The sequence below is a fragment of the Sebastes fasciatus genome, chromosome 18 (assembly GCF_043250625.1).
Source record: "Sebastes fasciatus isolate fSebFas1 chromosome 18, fSebFas1.pri, whole genome shotgun sequence".
In the NCBI taxonomy this organism is placed as follows: Eukaryota; Metazoa; Chordata; class Actinopteri; order Perciformes; family Sebastidae; genus Sebastes; species Sebastes fasciatus.
In genome coordinates, this window is record NC_133812.1 from 16,488,684 (window position 1) to 16,511,757 (window position 23,074).

The window sequence follows — 23,074 nt, forward strand, 5'->3', positions numbered from 1 at the left end:
CTTCATTCTCACTTACCGTCCTGGCTCACGCAACACCAAACCTGATGCCCTCTCCCGCCAGTCTGTCCCAGAGAAATCCTGCTCTGAGCCAGAAACCATTCTACCTCATTCCTGTGTGGTGGCCGCAGCTACATGGGAGATTGAGACCTGCATACGGGAGGCACAGCGCTCTCATCCAGACCCAGGTAATGGCCCTCCTAACTGTCTGTTTGTGCCTGATTCAGCCAGATCTCAAGTTCTACAATGAGGCCATTCATCTAAGCTCACCTGCCATCCTGGCTTCCACCGCACCCTCTCCTTCATCAAACGGCGGTTCTGGTGGCCATCCATGACCCGCGACACCCGTGCCTTTGTGTCCGTCTGTGCCCGCAGCAAGGCCTCCCATCAACCCCCAGCTGGTCTCCTGCGGCCTCTGCCCGTCCCCAGCCGACCCTGGTCCCACATAGCTGTGGACTTTGTCACCGGTTTACCCCCGTCAGAAGGTAACACAATCATATTGACTGTGGTAGACCGTTTTTCCAAGGCTGTGCATTTTGTCCCTCTCCCTAAATTACCTTCAGCCACAGAGACTGCGGACCTCCTGGTCCTCCATGTGTTTCGTCTTCATGGCATCCCCCAGGACATCGTCTCTGACCGGGGACCACAGTTCTCCTCCCAGGTCTGGAAGGCTTTTTGCCAGGCTCTGGGTGCCACAGCTAGTCTCTCCTCTGGGTACCACCCTCAAACGAATGGGCAGACGGAGCGGGCAAACCAAGATCTCGGGGCAGCCCTGCGTTGTGTCACTGCTCACCACCCGTCCTCCTGGAGTAGACAGTTACCCTGGGTGGAGTATGCCCATAACTCACTCACCAGCGCTGCCACAGGTATGTCCCCCTTCATGGCCTCTCTAGGCTATCAACCTCCCCTCTTCTCAGTCCAGGAGGAGGCTGTGGCGGTGCCATCGGTCCAAGCCAACATCCAAAGGTGTCGGCGGATTTGGAGAGAGGTCCGGTCTGCCCTTCTCCGTTCAGCTGTCCGGAATCAACGCCTTGCTGACCGCCATCGATCCCCTGCACCCACTTACTAACCCGGTCAAAAGGTATGGCTTTCCTCCCGTGACTTGCCCCTTCAGGTGGAGTCCCATAAATTGGCTCCCCGATACATTGGACCTTTTGAAGTTGACAAGATCATTAATCCCACTGCTATCAAGTTAAAGTTGCCTTCATCTCTGAGAGTCCACCCCACGTTCCATGTTTCGCTGCTTAAGCCTTTGTCTTCCAGCCCCTTGTGCCCTCCAGCCGAACCCCCTCCACCCCCCCGGATCATCGACAATCACCCTGCCTTCACTGTTCGGCGGATTCTGGACGTCCGTCGCCGAGGTCGGGGGTTCCGGTTCTTGGTTGACTGGGAGGGTTATGGACCAGAGGAACGCTCATGGGTCCCGCGCAGCTTCTTTCTGGATGCCTCCCTCATTCGGGACTTTTATCGGGAGCATCCAGACAAGCCTGGGGCGCCCGGAGGCGCCCGTTGAGGGGGGGGTCCTGTCACGTCTCTGGCCTTGACTCCAGGAGTTTTTCAGTGTTCTGCTTTCCCTGGGTCTCCCCCTCCCCTGCCTGTGGGTGTGGCAGGGGCGCGGCTTCCTCATCAGGCACCTGGTCTCACACTCCACTCTGCACTCTGCACCTGTCAACAATCACCTAATCAACCCACAGTACAAGAACACCAGCTTTCCTGCCAGTCCTCGCCAGATTGTTCTGCCTACCAGTTGGTATTTTCTCGGCCGCTCTGTATTCTACTTACCAGAGTTATTCTTATGTTTCCTAGTGCTTCTGATATCTAACCTTGTGTTCTCCTGTCTTCTGGATTCCAGTGCCAGCCTCCCATCGAGCCATCCTCACGCCGCCGCAGCTCATTCCTCCAGCTGCTCCACCCTGCTCAACAGCCTGCCTGTCCCCTGCCTTCTCCAGCGCCCTCACCACCTTTAATTATAATAAATCCACCTGACTTTCAACCACCATCCAGCTGTGTCTGTCTGCTTCTGGGTCCTAAACCAAAGCCCTCACACTGTTTCTAAAAACCTGTAAAGAATGATAAAAGACAGTTAAGCTGGAAAAACAAATAAGGGATAATGAATTGAAAGTAAAACCACAAATGATGCTATGTTGACATATCAGGTATAGCTCATGACATTCACTGCATTTATCTTTTTCATTGTGTGATAATAACATTCTGCTTCGTCCAAGGGAACCGGGAGTTAACGTCTATATCCTTCAGCATTAATCAACATCTGCAACATTAAAACTTCAGCATCACTTGGACAGATGTTAGTCTGCATCCTGTTTTCTTTGTTGGTTTATTAAAAGGATTTCATGTGGAGCCATTATGTTTTGTCAGCACATTTCTGTGTGCTGTCTCGTTTACTCTTCGGTCAGATGTATCCTAGGTCGGCTTGTTGTTTCTGTCAGTTCAGACATGATTGTGATAAACAGTTAGTTGATCTGAATTCACATGACCCAACATAATATCTCCAGCTGAACTCTCCTTGATGCATCAATACACCTATAAATGGGCCACACATGTCACTAATAGCTGTGGGTTAAAAGTGTGATGTCACTGATTAGCGTCTCCTCTCTGACATCAGTGTTTTGTTTGAATGAAAATCTAAAGACATCCTGGGGATTTTTTATTTTTTTTTTTCTCTAATAAAAGTATAAATAAACATGTTATGTTTCCTCCCTGTACATCTATGTATTCTCTGGGCCTATGGACTAAAAATAATACTCATTCCTACTTAATGGAAAAATGTATGGACATTGTGGGGATGCGGAAGCTCACGGACTACCCCATAAGGACACTTGACCCTGCTATGCTATGTTTAATCTAAAGATGCATGCAGCTCTTAATGACATATTGTTGGAGACCAAAGATATAAATCAATATCCACACTTCTTTTGCTCATAAGAAGGCTCCCAGGTTCACTGTGTGTCGGTTGTTTAAATATGATCTTATCAACTGCAAATGTGTTGAGAATTTGCATATTACAGTAAGATGATGTAAGATATGTCTTCCATCATTAATTTAACTAATCATGTGGTCTCTTCACAAAGAGAGGATCTAGGTCAACATCTGGTTTTTAAACGTTATTAGGGTCTTCTGCACCTGGGCCCCCTCCAGCCTCGACAGAGCGGAAAATACTTGCAACATACAGTAATCTAGCAAACTTTTAACCCGTTGCGTGCAGTGAGAGAGCTGAAAAAAAGGGAGGAAGATGAATCACAAGTGTTAAAAGATTTAGCTGAACTTAGTGTTGAGTCAAATTTAAAGTAAAATCATAATCTTCCTGTCACACTAAAAATGTGGCACCTTTCTAACACTATAGACTAGATCAGTGGTTCCCAGTCTGGGATCCGGGCCCCCTTTATGTGGGCCCCAAAGATAAAAGGTTGAGGTTGTTAAAATTAGATTTGCTCATAAATAACTAAAAGGATAATAACACACTTCCATCCATTATCTGTAGCCGCTTATCCCATTCAAGGTTGCGCAAGGGGCTGGAGCTGATCCCAGCTGACATTGGGCGAAGGCGGGAACACCCTGGACAGATCACCAGACTATTACAGGGCTGATACATAGAGACAGACAACCATTCATGCTCACATTCACTCCTACCGGCAAATTAGAGTCAACAATTAACCTAACCTGCATGTCTTTTGGATTGTGGGAGGAAGCCGAAGAACCCGGAGGAAACCCATCACGCTAACACTGGGAGATCATGCAAACTCCACACAGAAGGGCCCAAAGCCAGGTTTGAACCTGCGACTTGCTGTGAGGCGACAGTGCTAACCACTGCACCACCGTGCCACCTAATAACATAAGATGAAATATGCACCGATCAGACATAACATTAGGACAGCATGAGCACCCTGACCGGTCTGCGGCTACGCAGCCCAATACGCAACAAACTGCGATGCACTCTGTGTTCTGATACCTTTCTATCGCAACCAGCATTAACTTTTTCAGCAATTTGAGCTGCAGTAGCTCTTCTATTGGATCAGACAACACAGGCCAGCCTTCTCCCTTGTAAAAGTCGCTCACATCCTTACGCTTGCCCATTTTTTCTGCTTCCAACACAAAGTTCAAAATGTTCACTTGCTGTCTAATCTATCCCACCCACTGCCAGGTGCTATCGTAACGAGATAATCAATGTTATTCACTTCAGTTGTCAGTGGTCTTAATGTTATGGCTGATCGGTGTATTTTTTTGCATCTCAGTAGCAAAATCGAACGAAATATTCTGCTTCAATCCATATTTGTTGGCGTTTAGCCTTTCAAAAACAACATTTTCACTAAACCTATTTGCTCTCCCGCTTGACGCACACAAAGGGAGGCTCACACCTGTATTAACAGGGCGGTCTAGCAGCAATCTAACAACACAATAAATTACATTAATTAACCACAATAACAAAAAATCTATTTCACTATTATCATATTATACATCTGCAGTCGCTTGGAGAATCAGTCAAGACATCATCACTTCATTAATGATGACAAAACTGACAAGTTCTATTCATTAAAGAAAGATGATTTAATTAAAAAAAAGACTAACTCATTAAATACAATCAATCACTTTATTCAAACTGAGGATTTTGTTCGATGATTTGTAATTTCAGGGGGGCGGCTCAGCTTTTCTTGCTTCAAGGAAAAAGGGTTGGAACCACTGGATTAGATGAATGGATTCATAGACTACATAGATAGATACATTTTATAAACTAGAATACTAGTGTACACATCTACAACTCTGTGTTACCTGTTTGCTTGGTGTGTGTGTGTGTGTGTGTGTGTGTGATGAAGCAGCGTCCATCAGTTTGCCCGAGGCTTCCTGGCCTAAAGCCAGAGCAGCGCTTCTCTGAAGCTCATGTTTTGGGATTTGACGGTGTGGGAAAAGTTCATCCTGAGACTCAAAAACTTGCAGGCATTTTGTTAAGCTTTGCTGATATAAACCAGCTTGCGCCACAGTAAATGGACACTTTTGAAACCACACATCTCTCTCTTTGTTTTGTTCTTTCATCCACACTAAGCCAGAGTTTCCCCGCCCACAATAACTCACCTTTTTCTAAAATGCTCTTCCAAGGTCATAACGTTAAAAACAGCTTCCTCACACACTGAAAATGGAGCTTTTCACAATCTGACATTTTTCAACCTTTTGCAGTAAACAAGCCCTTTCACTTGAATTGTGTCTTTGAACCTTGGCCTCTTCTTCCTACGACATAAGGGAGGAATCAAGGCAACAGACATTAGCCAGAAGGGACATTCCACCTCACTCGGGCAATATTTCGAAGTGACGTCTGCTGGCACAGTTGTATAACCTGACACTGAGCTTGAGATTGCTTAAGGATTGGATCTGGATAATGAGAAAAACAATTCACATAAAGTCTGTAATTGGCTTGTAAAAGGTTACAGGTACAGTAAGTCTATTTATTTCAAGCTTAGGTGGTTTATTATGGGACTAACAGCCTAAATAGTCTATCATACTCTGCAGCTTTTGGGGGGGAAATAATTGGACTCTCTAGGGCTGAGCTGAGATGCACTTGGAAAGGAACAGAGGACATCACAAATAGAAGATGCCTGGCTGGCTAATGACTAAACAGTAAAAAGGTGGTGGCGTGGTATCTTCATGATTCATTTATTATGTAAATCACAAATGCCAAACAACTCCAAAATGGAACAAAACATGTATACGTCATCTGACATATAAATGGATCGAATGTATTCACACCAGGACTGTTATTTATTTATCTCTTTTTTGCTCTGTTATCACAGTTTACAGCCACAGTGAGCACTAATGTGAGGGTTACAAATGTCCAAGAGGACTGTGTGATGTCTGAGGAGACAGGAGGACGTCCTCATGTGTGACCTCAATCAACTTACTGGTATTGACCTTATTGGTAAACCTATATCAAAGGGTGCTGATGTCACACAATTATGGTCAGTATTGTTGCCAAAATAATGAGCCAATATATTCTTATGATTGGATATTCATATTCATTCATTCAAATGTATCACATTGTCCATGTAAAGGCACGTCAACAGACATTATACAAAATATAAAACAAAATGAACCCATAGTACCATGGTTATACCCATAATGCCCCACTCTGATCATGTGACCCGTTACACTCTACATCAAATAAAAGCTTTTTAATCATTTTTTAATGATGAATTTATGACAGAAAAATATGAAATAAACTTCTCATTGAAACATGTGTGAGACGGTTACACTCACATGTGGTTTACAGCCGTGTCATGGTGCATTCAGAGGTCCTGTTTTTGACAGGAAGTTGCAATATGTTTGGGGTTCAAGAGGTTCAGCATGTTGCCAGGCAATAGACATGTTCAATCATGTTGAAGGCCTTTGTGTGTTTATATATTTATTTATGTGTTTGTCGTTGGGTTTTTTCTTTTTGCATTTTCAGTGTCATGCTTGGGAACTCTCAGAAACGCCCACGGTCTTTGGCAGATTCTCTGACGATGTGAATAACCCATGAGCGGTATTCACAGAGCTGCTTGTATGGACTCTTGAGCACAGTAAACACAACCCCACTTAAAGGAACATAAGAGTAGGCTACTCTGGAGCCCAATCCCAGTGTCCATCACCCCTAAACAAGGACATATTTCATGTTTTATATATTACTGATGTTATGTCATTTTCCAAAACGTCGTTCACAGACTAAGAAATGTACATTTTAAATGACGTGTTGCATATTAAGACAAATACTGTCTCAATAGTTGCCTTGTTTTGAACATCAACATTTACTGTTTACTTGTCTTCTCCATCTCAAAGGCTGGTTGAGATAATATCATTCTTTTTGCCTTTGCAGTCTCTAAAACCTCTGCAGATTGATGAGATAATAATACTTGTGTACATGGCAGTTGGTTAAATGGCAGAGTCAGTGATTCACACCCTGTGCAGCCTTGTCCGGGGGTTGCATTATCATCATTAAGCGGTGGAAGTAAGCAACATCAACAGGGGGATGAATTACGCATGCTGTTGGAATGCATCATCTCCAATTTGTTTTTTTACCTTTATTTATCCATCGAAGAGGTGGCTTAGCATGCATGCTCTTTTTGTTTTAGCATCCATATCCAGAAATGACTGAAATGTACATGCAGGAGCAGAACAAAGACCACCTGCAGAGGAAGGACACATGGAGGTTAGGTGGGTTAAATCTATAGAGGCACTTGTTGCTGAGGGAGAAGAGAGAATGACTCCCACTTCAGACTTAAATAGTGTTCTCATTATCGTTTTAACCATCTGTACTCTACGATATATAAGATCTTTTTTTATCATCATGCATTTCTTATGCATTTTAGTTTCTTTTCAACCATTAGGATTGACCAGGCGTCCATGCTGGTACTGGTAACCCGATTTGTTCAGGTCCTATGCCCTGACCAATGGGCTATCCCAGCCCGCTCTCATTGCCAGGGCGTCAAATACCGAGGCTTTGTCATGGCCGTCAGCGTGTGATACTGCTGCACAAGGCACACTTTAGCGCCATTATGAGACGCACCGGGCTTTCCATTAATTACAATTAATGGAAAGCCCATTAAACCCATCCGTAGCAATAATTAACACTCAGAGAAAGTGTTCCAGGAGTGTGGTGACATAGTTTAAAGAGCGGAAAGACGCTGTATAGGCGAGAGGGAGGGGAGGTGGATGGGTCCAGCAACACAGGGCTTTCATCCAGGAGGGTCTCTGCAGATACAGACACCACCACACACTTCTAGTGGGTCATAAGTGATGATTGAGAGGGATTCTTTTTGTATGAGTCTATATTGTTTTTTGCATAGTGTACCTTTAAAGGGACTATTTGTAACTTTCAGAAATGCTTGTTAACAGCGACACCTGTGGCCGTGAAATCAACGAAAGTCAGCGTTGAGCTCGCGCTTGCTCGCTCTAAATAGACATGGACGAGCATCGCTCAAAACAGTGAGGCGACACACGTCAGCTAAAACCACAATATCACTCTATATTTCACCTGCTTGGCAGTAATGTTAGCTGACCAGACGAAGGTCTCTCCATGAATCACTGCTGATACTGTGTTGGCTTTTCCTGCCTCAGCGCAGGCTCAGGCAGCGGGGCTCCTCAACGAGTTAGGTTATCGCCTCCCGACCGCAGCCGGCAGCCGCAGGGAGACACCAGCACCCGGTCGGTAACGAGACAACAACGTAACACGTGGAGGAGCCCCGTCACTTCACAAGACACGGGAAACCTCTGTTGGTCTGGAGGAGCTGCAGCATTTATTTCTGCACAAACTGTACATTCACTAGATATTCTCAGAGCTAAACTAACTCTTCTGCAGTGTGGAGTGAGCGCGCGTTCACGTCTAGTAGAGGTGGAGCGAGTACGCGAGAACGCGCGCTCTGTCTGAGTGAAGGTAAGCAGGCAGCGGAGACGAGGCTCCGGCCACACGCGAGAGTGCATGCGCGAACGCGCATGTGTGCCGACCCGCTACATTTATGCGCTTAAAAAGTTACAAACAGTCCCTTTAATGTGGAGTTTCATTACTTTATTACTCTGTGGCGGCAGTAGCTCAGTCCATAGCGACTTGGCTTGGGAACCGGTGCACTTGAGCACGGCACCAAACCCCCAACTGCTTAGGGCACCTGTCATGGGCAGCCCCCTCGCTCTCCATGGCATGTAGGTCCTGTTTGTGCATGTCTGTGTATTTAGGGACTGTGTAGGAGGTCACAGTTTTTAAAGAAAGTAGACTCCCTTTTCAAGGGGTATTTGAATGGATTATAGTGAGAGGAGAGCATTAACTTGATATATTCTTTACACGAACTTTGGAGGACATACCAGTTGAAACTAGACAGTGTATTTATACATTCATTTGCCCCAACATTTTTGGAAAACACCATTTGTTCTCATAAATTCAACAATATATTTTAAGCCTCGGAGACAGTCATGTGTTGTTAAGCCAGATGAATAGACCTTGTGTCCTTTTGATGAACTGCTTTAAGTTATAATACGGAACAGATGGAATGTGAACAAGGCGTCTCTTCATAACGCCACCCTGAAGGCATTTGTTTTCTAACTTAACAATGTTGTCATTTCAAAATGAGCACCTTTTAGACACAGCGCTATCTCATGATTCTGCGATGCTTTCTTTTTCTATTGTGTTAGAGCTTGGCTAGAACACATTTGACTTCCTGGAAGGTAATCAAATAAAATGCCCCGGATCCTGAGCAAGTTTTTCAACAACAAAGTATTTCATAAACATAAATGGTCATTTATTTCATGTTAGTAATCTTTTTCTATTTTTTCTTTCCGTTTTGCTTGCTGTTTTTATATGACGTCATTATTAAATTTGTCTTTTATTTTGGTATATGTACTTGGCCTCTTTTTTACCAATATATATACATTATTTTGCATGTCATAGATCATCTTTATTGTTCAAAGAGGACAGTTGTTTCCACATCCTGCCCATATTTGTGTCTTACATAAAAACATACAAAGGAAATGTGGTCACATATGCACATATATACTGTACATTAAACCTGCAGTAGGAAGAATGTTTTTGGTATTATTGGGCAAAAAAAACATAATAACCTTTCAGCATATTTTAATTCAAGTGTTCTGAGAGAAAACTAGACTTCTGCACCTCATCATGGCTCTGTTTTCAGGCTTTAGAAAATCTAGCCTGTGACGGGAGACTTTGGCCAATCACAGGTCATTTCAGAGAGAGAGCGTTCCTATTGGCTGTTCAGGCAACTGTCAATCACTTGCAAACTCCGATCAAACGGCCAAACTAGGCAGTGTTGATCATATATGAATCAATATTCTGTTACTGTAATGCTTATTTCTTGCTTCAAATGGTTTCAGAAACATCTTGTAGTGTACTGTTTAGCTGTAAAATGAGAAAATATCTACCCTCTGCAGCTTTAATGCCTTTACATATATCTGCACATACATGTATTTTGCCAGAAGTATTCCATTCATACATTTTAATCAGTAGCTTGAATACTTTGCATGGTAACTGGGCTACTTTGCACTTGTAAATTTACATGTTTGCATGAAGTAAACAGGTACCTGTCGCCATATCAACAACTTTTCTTTAGTATTCTTTAGTCTTACTCATTTTTTAGTCACATTGGCCTTTTAAAGACACAGCAAAGGCAGGATGGATGAACATATTTTGCATGGTAACTGCAAAATGAAAGGCACAAATGAACAATTTATTAGTTGTATCAGTGTTACAACAGGCATATGTTGTCTCCACTTGTCCTCCAGTTAACCTGCGTCTACTCATGCGTGGTGGATCCTTGTCCTTGTATATCATTCCTAGAAAATATGCAAAATGGGCTATATATGAAATGTGTATGGTCTTGGCATTCAACGCATGAAAGGAAAGTGTTTTTTCTTTTCAACAGCATGGCCTCTGATAAAGCACTCTGTCTCTGCCTGTGTGTGTGTTTGTGTCCTCTCCATTCAAGGTGTAGTCATGACGTCTAAACAAGTGAGTCAGGTCTTCCTAATGAAGTTTCCACACAGGGATACATGCACACCTCGTAAAACAAGAACCGCTGCAAAACGATCCAGTCAAATCGATTTGAACACTTCACTCTCCGTCCCGTTTCGAAAGGATGTCGCTCTCGGCGTCAAGATGTCGGCGATTAGGACTGACCTTTGAGGGATTTAGTGTCAGGATTGGCAGGAATCAACTAATGATCTATTTTGTTTGCTATTATGAGTGTATGATAATGTAAACATGTATTCAAGAACCGGGAGTGCTGGAACATCCTAATAATCACCCATTCAGAATATGTGTAAGATTGAAACCCAACCAGAGGAAGAAGCAGAAGGAGGAAGCAAGTTCAATAATGCTTCACCTGTTGTGGTGACGTGAGCCGCTGCACCATTGATTAAAAAGTGTGTGGGTGGCCTTTATAGGCCTACCTTCCATACACACACACACACACACACACACACACAAACACACACTCCTCCCCGTCCAGAAAGGAGCAGGAGACCCCTTACCTTAATCACACCCCGAGGCCTTGAGACTCCGAGCTTCACACTTCATGCGTCTATAAAAAGAGCTTTCCTCCTCTAAGGAAGCAGCAGCAGACCCTCTCCTACTGAGCATTTCATCACAGAGCACAGAGAAAGCAGGAGAGGAGTAGAGGGATCACAGTTAAAGAGTCGCCACTCTGGGAGATCTTTGGACAAACGCAGAAGGAAAAACAAGAAGAGAGGAAAATTACGCTTTTGGAAAAGGTAAAAGAAAAAAACTTGTTTGTGGATTCTTGTTTTGGCATGGATTAAGATTGTGTCTGATTGTTGTTTTTAGCTTCTTGTTTTTCTGGACGAATAAGCACTGATTTAGGATTTTCTGACATCTGCATTTGCTCTGTGAATTATAAGTGAAGTGTATTTACATTTCATAGTTACAGTTCAGCTTTTTGAAGAATATGCACAGCTGTTTTAGGTGACATTTGATTTGCTTTCCGTTTAACATAAACCTCCACAAACACTCATCTAACTTGAAGACCATTTAAATAAGTCCATATGTTGTTAACACAGACGGTTTTAATCTATTTTGATCGCAGCGTTCAGGCTTTCTTTTTATCAGAGTACGTCTGTGGAGAGCAGAGCTCAGCTGAGTGAGTCATGCTGTAGGAAGAGTGTAGAGTCTCTGCCAGAGTTACGAAGACGATGGCCCACCAAGGAGTCACTCCTTAGAACAGAGAGAAGGGAGGGAGAAACCACAAGATGCAATTTCCCAACAAAGGAAAAAAAATGAACTCATTGCACCAACATAAATTTTTTTTTAAAAAGGTATTATACATTTTTTTTATAATTTTTTTTCTTTTCTGTTATCTTGCTTCTTCAAAATAAATCCCATAAACATTATATTTCTAAATAAATGTTTTAACCATCTAAGAGAGAGAATAAGAAGTGATAATAGCATCAAAGAGATGAGGAGAGGCGTTTGCCTGGTGGAGATGCGTCACAACTTAAGGGAAAGAATTTGTTTGTATGTCTTCTTCATCACCTAAGAACGATGAATGTAGAATCTTACAACACCTATACGTTTCCTTGCATCGATCATCGTCCTTGAAGCAGCACAAAAGGTTTGCCGGCCACTGATCTCACAAAGCCACTCTTAGTCATTTCACCTCACTGACTTCTCAATGTTTGGCAGCAGATCTCCCTTTTAATGTTAATGAAGGAGGTATAGCTGAGAAAATGAAAGCCTATTCACCAAAGTAATTGAATTATGTAATTACTACCATACTACTTGTCATTATTGTGTGGCCTTGAGCAGCTATAAAAGAGGCTGTTGCATTCCTTATTTGTTTGTTCATTTGTTTCTGGTTCTGTTTTTTTCCCAGCAGGGTTACGACATAAAAATTAGAGCCAATTGGAAGATAGTTTAGGGACTGTATCAAAATTACTGCAGTGGGGAACGGTGGATGAAACTTATCTTTGACTTTTTAAAAAGCAAGACCTTCCCCAGGGTCATTTGTTTTTGGCTATTCCCTTGACCTCAACTCAGCCCCAATTATTTCAGGTTTAATATGTTAGTGGAACAATCATAATAGTCCAAATTGCACATTAGGAGCGGAATTATCAATTGCCAAAATTATGTAAAACATAATGGTGCATCCCGAACATTACAGCTGCTCTCTATTTTTGAACCAAGAGCTGCTAAATGAACAGTTATCACCACTGACATTTAGATTTTTCAGCTCTGCAATATTTCCACTTCATCCATCAGTTTGAGTTTGAATTTGAATGTGCATGTTATGGGTTAAAGTTATCATCGTAAAGGGGAACTACACGCCTATTTACAAAATTCAAATACGTTATTCAAAGACAGTCCAAAAAATATGAGGAAACATGAACAACTCTCTCCCAAATCCACAAACTAGAGTGCTAAAACTCAAATGTGTGATGTCATAGGGTATAAAGTGTGGAACTGCTCCATAGACAATGAATAGATGGCACTGAGAACAGCCAGGACAATGTTCTGAGTATATGGGAACATTTTCTGTTTCACAACTGACAACATTACAATTGAATAAAGATCATTTGGGTATAATAAAGAAAACAAACATCCTCCCATTTATTATCTATTGAGCAGCTCCAGACTTTATAACCTATGACATCACAAGTTTGAGACTTCTGGCTTTTAGAGAGTAGCACATGTTCACAAAGATTGATTGAACTTTCTCAGGTCGTGGAAAACAACATACTGGAATTCTTAATTTAGGTGGTGTTTCCCTTTAAGGTTTCAGTCTCTGAGCAGCTACTTTGTCAGAAATGCAGCCAAACAAAACTCACGTTGTTTCAAAAACGGCCAGTCTGACTTTTTTTCTTCCCGTCATGCCATAACAAACCCGTGATTTGATTTCCTACTGCTGATAGTGCAAGTAGTGTCCCACACAACAGCTCTTTTTTTTTTTTACTTTTTTCATTACTCAATATCAAAAGAAGCACTGAAGATGTCTTTTGTAGATGCGTGTTTTGATAAACGGTCGCCGTCCGCCCAAACCGCAGACAAACCACATCCTGTGGTTGCTTCTCAATAAAAGCCACCCAGGGCCAGCTGAAGGCATAGGCCATATAGGCGGTCGCTTAAGGCGCGACTTGCTGGGCGACACTAATCACCCTCTAAAAAAAAAAACACATGAACAAATAAATAAAGAAAGACATTTGAATTAAAACTTTTCACCCTTGAAACTCTCTTTCTCACACGTTTTCATTTGCCCAGCCACACTTTGAATTTGATAAGTAAGGGATAATGTACAGCAAGCCGGTCATTGTTGTGAAATAAACCCCGACCCGGCGTCTTGCATCGCCCTGAATTGATTTATTTCACATCAATGACCCGCTAGCTGTACATATTTATATATACTATACATATATCCCGCTTATTATATGGCTACTTACTTACAAAATCAATCATTTGAGTTCAGAACTGCGCCCATAGCAACGGTCTGTTATACATTGCAACAGTCTGCTATAAAGAAATAACAGACCATAGACGTAAGTGATTAGAATCGAGTATTCAACAAATCCGTGTATTAATAAAAGTGTAAATTGTAGTGCAACTGTCTAAACACTTCTGAGCCAACAATATCAGGGACCAATTGTCTATTTATATTATAATAAATACAGTTATTTATGAAAATAAAAATCTTAATTGCTGTATTAAAACCATTGTGATGTCTGATGTGTGTTGCGGTTTACGGGGCTAGTGGTTCAACTCCCCAGAAGCCTAACCCTGCAGCGGTGTAGGCAGTGGCGGTGGGGGGGGTGGCTCCAAATCCAAATTTCGTCTAGGGCACCAAAAGGACTAGAGCCGGCACTGAAGCCACCACCATGTTTCACCAGTAGAATGTTTTTAATGTGCAGCAGCAGCTGTGTACAACAAGGGAAGGATCCAAATGCAGTCCAGGTAGACAAAAAGAGTTCAGGGATTTATTGAAAAACTGAAAATACAAAAGCTTTCTGGCATGGTGTACAGAAGTAACAGAAAATCCACAGGTGAACAGAAATGGAGCAGAAAAAAAGGTGAGAGGGAATGAGTAGAAGAGGGGCGGTTATATACTGCACTGATGAGGGAAAGTGGAAACAGGTGAGCAGGTGGAATTGGAGTCAGGTGACTGGGAGAGTTGGGAGAGTCTGAGGGCATCTGGTGGATGGATGGAGAATGGCAATGCAGACAAGTGGCTGGTGACAGAAAATGAAACTGAGTAAAATTTAAAAAACAAATCTGAGACAGAGTGACAGCAACAGTGGAAAATGCTCAGTTTGCAGTAACTTAACACAACTCTGATGTGGCTGAGAGTCAATTATTAATGACCACATGGCCAATTTGATTTTGGTACAGCATGGTGGGTAAGGTCAATACAACAGTGTCAGTAACAAAACATTAGACTCATGACTAACACAACAGACATTTTTTCACATATTACCACAAGAAAAAAGTCACACAGTATTTACAAGATTGATACAAAGGATTTAAGTGCAGTACATCTGTCAGGGTTAGTGAGAAGTGTTCTTATTGTACTGGAGGAGGTGGTGGGCAGGTTGGGAGGGGTCAGAGATTATTATTTTTTGCTCTTTTAGCTGTGCATTTGAGATATAGTGATTCACCTGATGGGAGGAGGGGAGAGCCAGTAATCTTGGTTGATTTATTGACTGATGAGAGGTGAGTGTGCTCTCAATGACGGCTGTGTTAAACTGAAGGAGGAGGCTTTGTTTTACTTTGAATCTTTTGAGCTGTCTTTGGAAAAAAACGGTCTTTGCTGGGCTTCTTCAGTAATGTGGTCTGTGTTGATGTCTTGCTGATGTGCGTGCCAAGATATCTGAATGAGTCAGTGATGATTATGGGCTCTCCTGAGACGTGTATCCTGAAATCTAGAATGAGTCTGTGTTTTAGACGTGTTGAGCTGGAGGTTGTTATCAAGGCGCCACTTGTTGTGGTGGGATGTGAAGTTGTTTGTGTAGAGGGAGAATAGCCGTGGCGAGAGGATGTACCAGAGGGTGAGATGAAAGGCTATTCATCTTAACCCTCTGTTGCCTCCTCCCGATCCAGCTGCATATGCAGCTGTTGAAGAGAGTTTATTGTATTGAAGGCCAAGCTGAAGTCAATTAATGAAAAGCATGTGAACAGTTTAACATTGAGGCTGATACCAATGAAATAATGCATGCCTCGTTTCTTGTGAAGCCAATTTGAATCCAGGGATGGCTATTAGTTAATTTTACTGGGAAGTTGATTTACCTACAAAAAAATGATCCATTGATTTACAGATGTCTCTTTATACATTCATAGCTATGTACTCATTGTCGTTTTCGGTCCAAAATTGTGAAAGCTCTACTGCAGCGCCATCTAGCTGCTATTGTCAAAAAAGCACCAGAGTTTCGCCTCTTTGCCTCTATATACTCTTTGGCCCCGGTCTTGTATCGCCAGTCTGCCCTCAGTCCAGAGAATGAAGAAGTAGAGCTGCCCCCAGGGCTTGTCAATAAAACATCCATGGTCCGTATCCGTTTATAGTTTGTTTTATTGGATTAAACTCAAAGTGGCTTAAACGAGAAAACGACCCTTGCCTCTACCTGCTTTGCCGGAAGGAGAGCAGGCGGCTCGGTATTACACATTGCACCTTTAATTGTGAAGTTTAAAATAAAGTCCCAACACAGTGACGTGATTGTTGTCCTCTGGCAAAAAGCATTTTGTGAGCGTAACTATTTTAATGTCATTATTTAATCTTTTAAGACAGTAAATCTCGCAAGATAAAGATCAAATAAAATATAAATCTGGAGCAAGAAACTATAAAGACCTGCTCGCCCAAAACAATCCTCCTTTTCCTAACACTATACCCAAATAAGTTTCATACAGTCCCTTAGGGTTAAAAGTTACAAACCTTAATCAAGCCTCATTTGGGAACTAAATCACATGCTCTATGGCTTCAATTATCAACCACTTTTAAATCAGATTCACATGCAACTGCTAAACATCGACAACAAGACCATCTGTTGTGATGTCAGGAATCTTGATGAATGGTATTTGAGCTCACAGTTATTAATCATAAACACACACACACACACATAGCTGTTATCTCGATGTTGAAACACGCCAAGTTAGGTATGTCATGTGCGGAAGGAAGTCCTTTTTTCCAAGAGACCATTATTATATTTCTTCACAAAAGTAAGTGACTATTTGAGCCTATACTGTAACTGTCGGCAACTCATAGCCTCATTTGTGTTTCTGTCCTCCACACCAGGCTGAAGATGGTGTGTCTGTCTTGTTTGTTAGTGGTGGTTATGACATATGTGTGCGTCCCCGGGTTTGGGTCGGTGTGCTGGGACAACGCCATCTGCAACGACCTGAGCAACCAGGTAAAGATAAGGGTAGGTCCAACTGTCTTCTCTATCATCTACATTGTTGCTTTCTTTCTACTTGCTCTCTGTTACTGCCATCAGATTTCACAAAGGGTAATTCAAAGTGATGAATTTCTATTGGATACAGAGTAAACAATAAAAAACAGACTGAAAGAAAAGCATAAAAAATATAATTTTAAGTTTCAAAGTTCATTCTTGACTTCGGAAACTGCAGTTGACTTAATAATCTTTGCTCACGATCCATTTAGTAGCTGTTCTGGAGCTTTCAATGTTATCACATTTCTTCTTCAGATTTTAATCTTTTAAGGCTCAACTTTTAAGCCAACATGGACGAGAAGTAAAATTAAAACATCTATCAAATCCATGACAACAGAGCAAACTCTATCTGCTTATAGGAACATCGTGTGATATGATCAAAATCTCTAAAACAGATATTAAATGGACCTTGAGGTGAGATTGTTTTGTGTTTGATTTAAAAGTGTGAAGTATTGTCTAAGATCCTCACAAACTTTGCTCCTCATTTGTTCAACATACAGTAGGAGGGACAATAAAAGCAGCTTCTCCGTGTTTAGATTAATATGTAACACCACACCAGTTTTGATCCATCTTAAAGGGGCCATATCATGCTCATTTTCAGGTTCATATTTGTATTTTGGGTTTCTACTAGAACACGTTTACATGATTTAATGTTCCAAAAAACACATTATTTTTCTCATACTGTCTGTCTGAATATACCTGTATTCACCCTCTGTCTGAAACGCTCCGTTTTAGCACCTGTTTCTTTAAGACCCCCTCCTGAAAAAGCCCAGTCTGCTCTGATTGGATTGCGAGAAAAATATGGCGCACCTTTGCAAAGGAAATTCTCAAGCTGTGGGTGATATATTATAACGAGCCTGCATGTGACATAGGAAGGGGAGTCAAATCTGAATGGCTTGTTGAATCACGTGTTTTTTATCTAGGCAGCCCACAGAAAAAAACTGACTGGGTTGGTTAGCACTCAAGATACACAAATGTTTGTGCACAAGCACTGAACAAGTAAGTTAGCTATGATATGTCCCCTTTAATGGTCTGCAGGCTTGATTATATGGCATAGAATAAGCAGTAGGCCTATATGTTGGTCCTAAACCATTTCTAGAGATTTATAAATGAGTAGCAGTTAGAGCTGAAACAAACACTCGATTGATCAATCAACAGAAAATCAATTTCATGAGTAACTTTTCAAGCATAAATGACAAATGTGCTCTCTCTCCAGCAACTGAAATGGGAAGATTTGCTGCTTTTGTTTTATGAGAGAGTCTGAGATTAATTTGAGTTCTGGACTATTAATTGTGATTAATTTGCACGTCAATATATTTTTTTTCGAACTGTTGTTTTTGTCATGAGTGCTTTCACACAGAACGTGAATATTACGCGGCGTAAAAGCGACATAATTTTTTTTCTGGAACAAGGTTGTTTTTTTTTAGCTTTCGCAAATAAAGGCATCAACCAATCATATTGTGCGGAACAGGCTGAGTTGCGGCTATTTTTATGAAACAACACAGAGGCTCTGTAGTCTGAACCAGGACAGCAAACTTTATTTTTCCTTTGACAAAGGCAGCGCAGACCAGATCCCCTCTATCTGTTCTTACCTTTCACAATAAAGGATATATAATATTCACAGACGAGTATTTTGCATTTTCGTGTGGTTAATTCCTCACACCCCCGGTGCGTAAAGGCCTTCAGTCAGACAAAAAGTAAAAGTTTTAATTTTCACTCTTATCTGACATTTTATGGATCAAAATTTAATCGAGAAAAGAATGAGGCAGATTAATTGTTATTTGCAGCAATGAGAGAAAGTCTATTATTTCAGTTTTAGAGACCACACTTATTTGGTGATTCAGATATGTAAATTTGAGTGTCATCAGCATAATTATGATCAGAAACTTTGTTATTAGGCATAGTTGAAACTGCTGGAAGCAAACAAATCACTCTGTATCAAAGCGATAAAATACAGGCAGTTGCTCATTATTACATTACTACTGTATCATCAACAACTCTTCACATAACAGTACGTTTTCAAATGTTTGCTGGTGTTTCCTTCCACACAGGACTGCATTCGCCTCTGCATGTCGGTGATCCAGACTGAATTCCCACAGCTCAGTGCGTTGGCCCTGAATGTTAATGATGATAATGAGCTCTTACTCAGCATCCTTCTGGCCACCTTGGTGTCTGAAAACAAGATATCAGAGTCAGATCTGAGAGCCCACAGCGACGAGCGACGCTCCTATTCAATGGAGCATTTCCGATGGGGCAAACCCTCTGGCCGTAAACGGCGGCCTGTGAAGGTTTTCGCCTCTTCTCTGGAGGGAGGGGGCTCTTCAGAGGGCAGTTTCCCCCCTCAAGCTCGCAGGCAGCTGAGCAGCAACGAGGATGAAGCGAAGGAGGAGCTGATTGGAGGAAATCAAAACCAGGGATCGCCAACGGCAAGGGTCGGCTCCAAGTCACAGTTGAGCATGCAGGAGAGAAAAGATGGAACCTATCGGATGAGTCACTTCAGATGGGGGAGCCCACCTGCCTCTAAACGTAATGGCTTTATGAAACAGCGGGCGAAGAAATCTCAGGGGCAGCTGGCCAAACTCTTCAGGAACATTATAGTCAAGGATGTGCAGAGGATAATGGGCTGAATGAGGGATGGAGGAGAGAGGGAGGGCCGAGCAGTTGAAAGAATCTAATAGCCATTGCATGTTATTACCCACAGGTCTTAATTTTAAAATACATAAACTTGTCTCTATCATTAGCATGTTGTTGAATGTCTTTTCTGGGCCAAAGGTTTGTCTCATTAAAACCTTACCTAAAGATAAGAAACAAGGCAGTTTTATGTTAATAAAAGAAAATAATGCACCCGCAGACTTGACCGTGACCTTCTTGGTCTGATTTGAAAGCTTTTCAGAAGTGTTTTTTTTTCTTGTCATTATTGAACCATATGTTTTGAAGAACAGAGAATGCCGTTCCAGGGCAAGAGGTGGGTGTGAATGAAAGTATTTAGTTTATTTACAGAGTGGTATCTTTTTGTAAATGAATATAATATTAAAGATCATTCTGTTTTGTCGCAAACAATATTGGTAACTGACTGATTTCATAAGAAGCACAGACTTATAACATGAACTATAAGGATTATTATCACCTGATGAAAGAAAGAAAGACAGAATGACAAAACATAAAATCAAAAAATATGTATTAGATTTTTACTGGTGACAGATGGGGAAGGCTGGGGACATATGGTTTATACTAGATTTTAAAGCTGCAGTAGGTAGAAATGGAGCAAATATGATTTTAAAAAATATATTTTTATAAAACGGTCACTATGTCCTGACAGTAGTGCATGAGACAGGTAATCTGAAAAACAAATCATATGCCTCTGTGTCCTCCAGTGCTCCTAATGACATCTGCAAGATTTCACGGACCGGAGGGAAACAACCAATCAGAGCCGAGCTGGAGCCTGTTTAACTTGCACTCCACCTGACTTAGTTAGGTGTAGGAGCAGGTGATGAGTGGAGCTACAATAGTCAGATGTGCTGCACTATCGAGCAACGTCTGGGTTAGACCTAACAAAGAAAACATTCCACTTTATCAGGCTTTCCCTATCGACAATAACAAAATAAATCAGAAACAGACATTTTCTGCTTACAGACAATTTTATTGTACAACACAGCAACACCACTATGCATGCAAAGTCAGGTATGACACTCATAAGGCATTTTCTCCATGTAAAAGCTGCCTTTTGTCACTAGGTAATCCAGTTTTTAAAGTGCAAAGTTCACAGAATGAATAGATTTGACCTACAGCACTACGTTGTAAACAGACCTATTAACCAGACATGTAATGACAAAAGTAAGATTGGATTACCGTCAGTTAATATTACATTACACTATGCAATGACAACTAGCTCACTGGTAGATTTACAGGTCTTCACTGCGAAGTTGCAAGATGCCGAAAAAGACAATTTTACAAGATGGAAGGTTTTTTAGACAGCTGCACGTTGCTCTAAGATCGCTTGTTCTGCGTTAACATGGTGGAAAGAGTCACTGGACGAAGACTGTAAACTGTGTTTGAAGAAGTTTGGTCTTGGATAATGACGATTAAGACACACGTCTGCATGAATGTTCATATAGACACATGAACAAATACAACTCACACACATCTGCACTGACAAAAAGGGTAAACAGATCTGATACACTGGCATGTGTGGACATGAATATACATACGGAGGACACTACATTGTAAAAAAATTAAATAATAAAACAACCAACTGGACTGTGACAATCAGGGGACAAACCAGACACATTACACAAGATGACTGCAACGCGTTTCACGCTCGATGCCGTTAGTTCACAGAAGCGCAGGAGCGGGAGGGTCGGTCTCTTAACAACATCACAAAACTGATCATCACAGCACCACAACAACGACAAGAACAGAAGGTACAATTTAAAAACACAAAAAGGATCTGCTACCAACAGTTGGGCTGTGTTAGCCAGGCTAGTGGCAAATTATTGCCATCATACTTTGTTTTTATATACCTGTGTGTGCACACATGCACACAAAAATGGCTTTTAGACTTATTTAAATCTTGCTGAATGAGACAGGTGCACTGCTTGGAGGCAGCAGTATGGCGTAAAAACAGAGTGCAAATTTAATTCCAGCAGGTTGAGAATGTAATGGCAACAATACGGGTCATGAATCTGGTGCTAAAATTTTCTCAAAATCTGTGGCTAACAATGAAGTTGATTATTTCAGGTTCATTAATTGTTCACTTGTGTGATCTACTGGCCTGGAGATGACGTAGATTTCCACTGTGGGCTGTTCAGACCATTGTCGATATTTGATTTCATGTGCTGCTGGTTACCTATTTGAGATTTTCACAAACATATCTGAATACTAACTAAGTAGCTTCCTCCCTTATCTACGGACACAATCAGTGCAGTGGCAGTCTAAAATTAGAATCAATATACAGTATATATACACACACAAAAACATCCCTACTCTGTACATCAGCTTAAAGATTTATATATTTCTCTGTATATACACATTTATATGGAAAGGAGAAAAATAAAGGATCCGTAATTATCTCCTAGTGTTTGATCTGGTAAACATCACAGTAGACACTTCAGAAGTTTAGTGTGGTCGTGACTGTGGCGCAGTGTGTGTTTTTTTTGTTTTGAGTCACCTGTAAGGCACACTCACTTTGGGAGGATAGCACACAGATCGACAAGTTATCTTTCATTTAAAACCACAAAAATAATAATTAGAAGAAAGAAAAAAAAAAAAAGGTGCAAGAAAATAAATGCCCGTCATGAAAGAAAAAAGCACTTTTGGCTAACGCTAAAAAGGCAAAATAAAAAAAGCATTAAACACTGAAGACAGATGTTAAGTAACACAGATATTCAGTAACATGGGAGATTGGGAGAATTCATATTTGCGTATATCTATCCATATTTCATTCAAACATACACAAAAAAATACACTGTCGGGTAAATAAAAATGCATCTAATTTACATACGCTCTTCCTGGCCATAAAATCAACAAAAACAAATAAAATATCAAAATTGATCTAATTTGACAATCAAGGGTAGTATGGCACCCTGTAAGGGACAAACAGGTCAAAAGAATTGCAGTGCTATTAAACATGTCCAGTTACAGGGCATGCAACGAGATAATTCATACTCAAGCCAATGAAATAACTTTCCCTCACAGTTCTTTGCAATTTCTAATTTGGAAATCCAACCAGTGGAGTTTCTACAGACATCTACTGAGGGGAACAAAATAAAAGTTTGTTTTTACTGCTGCATTTAATGACATTAGCCGGCTTGTTTTGGCTGCGATCACAGGGCAAAAGAATAAGCGGCTTGTTCTCGAGTTGGCTTCAAACAACGGTGGTTTTCTCTTCCTCCCCTTGCGGTTGTTTGATTCCACGATCAAGACGCCTTTACAGTGAGGATCGGCTGCCCCTCCCAAATCCCTTTCCTGTCCTCGAATGTTGAATAGTTCTGTGACTTCCCTTTCTCTTTTAATACACACAGAGGTCAGGAAACTTCATCTCGTAGATGGGCACAGATCGACTCTGGCTCTGGCCGTAACCTGACGAGATGGTTCCAGATGGGCTGGGCGGGGGTCTGAATGGGAAAAGGAAACAATCAGCATCATCTTCATC

At 41.5% G+C, this 23,074-nt stretch overlaps 2 protein-coding genes across 9 annotated transcripts in view; one reads left to right on the forward strand and one right to left on the reverse strand.

The window, feature by feature from the left end:
* Positions 1 to 10,969: 10,969 nt before the first annotated feature.
* LOC141756357 (pro-opiomelanocortin-like) lies at positions 10,970 to 19,983 on the forward strand. Of its 6 annotated transcripts, none has more exons than XM_074616020.1 (3): positions 10,970 to 11,253; positions 16,770 to 16,896; positions 18,975 to 19,983. In XM_074616020.1, the coding sequence occupies exons 2-3, from the start codon at positions 16,777 to 16,779 to the stop codon at positions 19,548 to 19,550; spliced, it is 696 nt and encodes a 231-aa protein (XP_074472121.1). In that variant the 5' UTR covers positions 10,970 to 11,253; positions 16,770 to 16,776; the 3' UTR covers positions 19,551 to 19,983. The 6 variants fall into 6 exon arrangements, with proteins under 6 accessions (XP_074472121.1, XP_074472124.1, XP_074472122.1 ...); XM_074616023.1 differs by having other exon boundaries at positions 16,770 to 16,884; XM_074616021.1 differs by lacking the exon at positions 10,970 to 11,253 and adding an exon at positions 14,667 to 14,879.
* Positions 19,984 to 20,542: 559 nt separating this feature from the next.
* The window catches only part of LOC141755701 (protein EFR3 homolog B), a 35,324-nt gene continuing 32,792 nt past the window's right edge, over positions 20,543 to 23,074 (reverse strand). For all 3 annotated transcript variants that reach the window (XM_074614807.1, XM_074614806.1, XM_074614808.1), the window contains exon 23: positions 20,543 to 23,036. In XM_074614807.1, the coding sequence (XP_074470908.1) occupies positions 22,931 to 23,036 (106 nt within the window). In that variant the 3' untranslated portion in view covers positions 20,543 to 22,930. The remainder of the gene's footprint in view (positions 23,037 to 23,074) is intronic.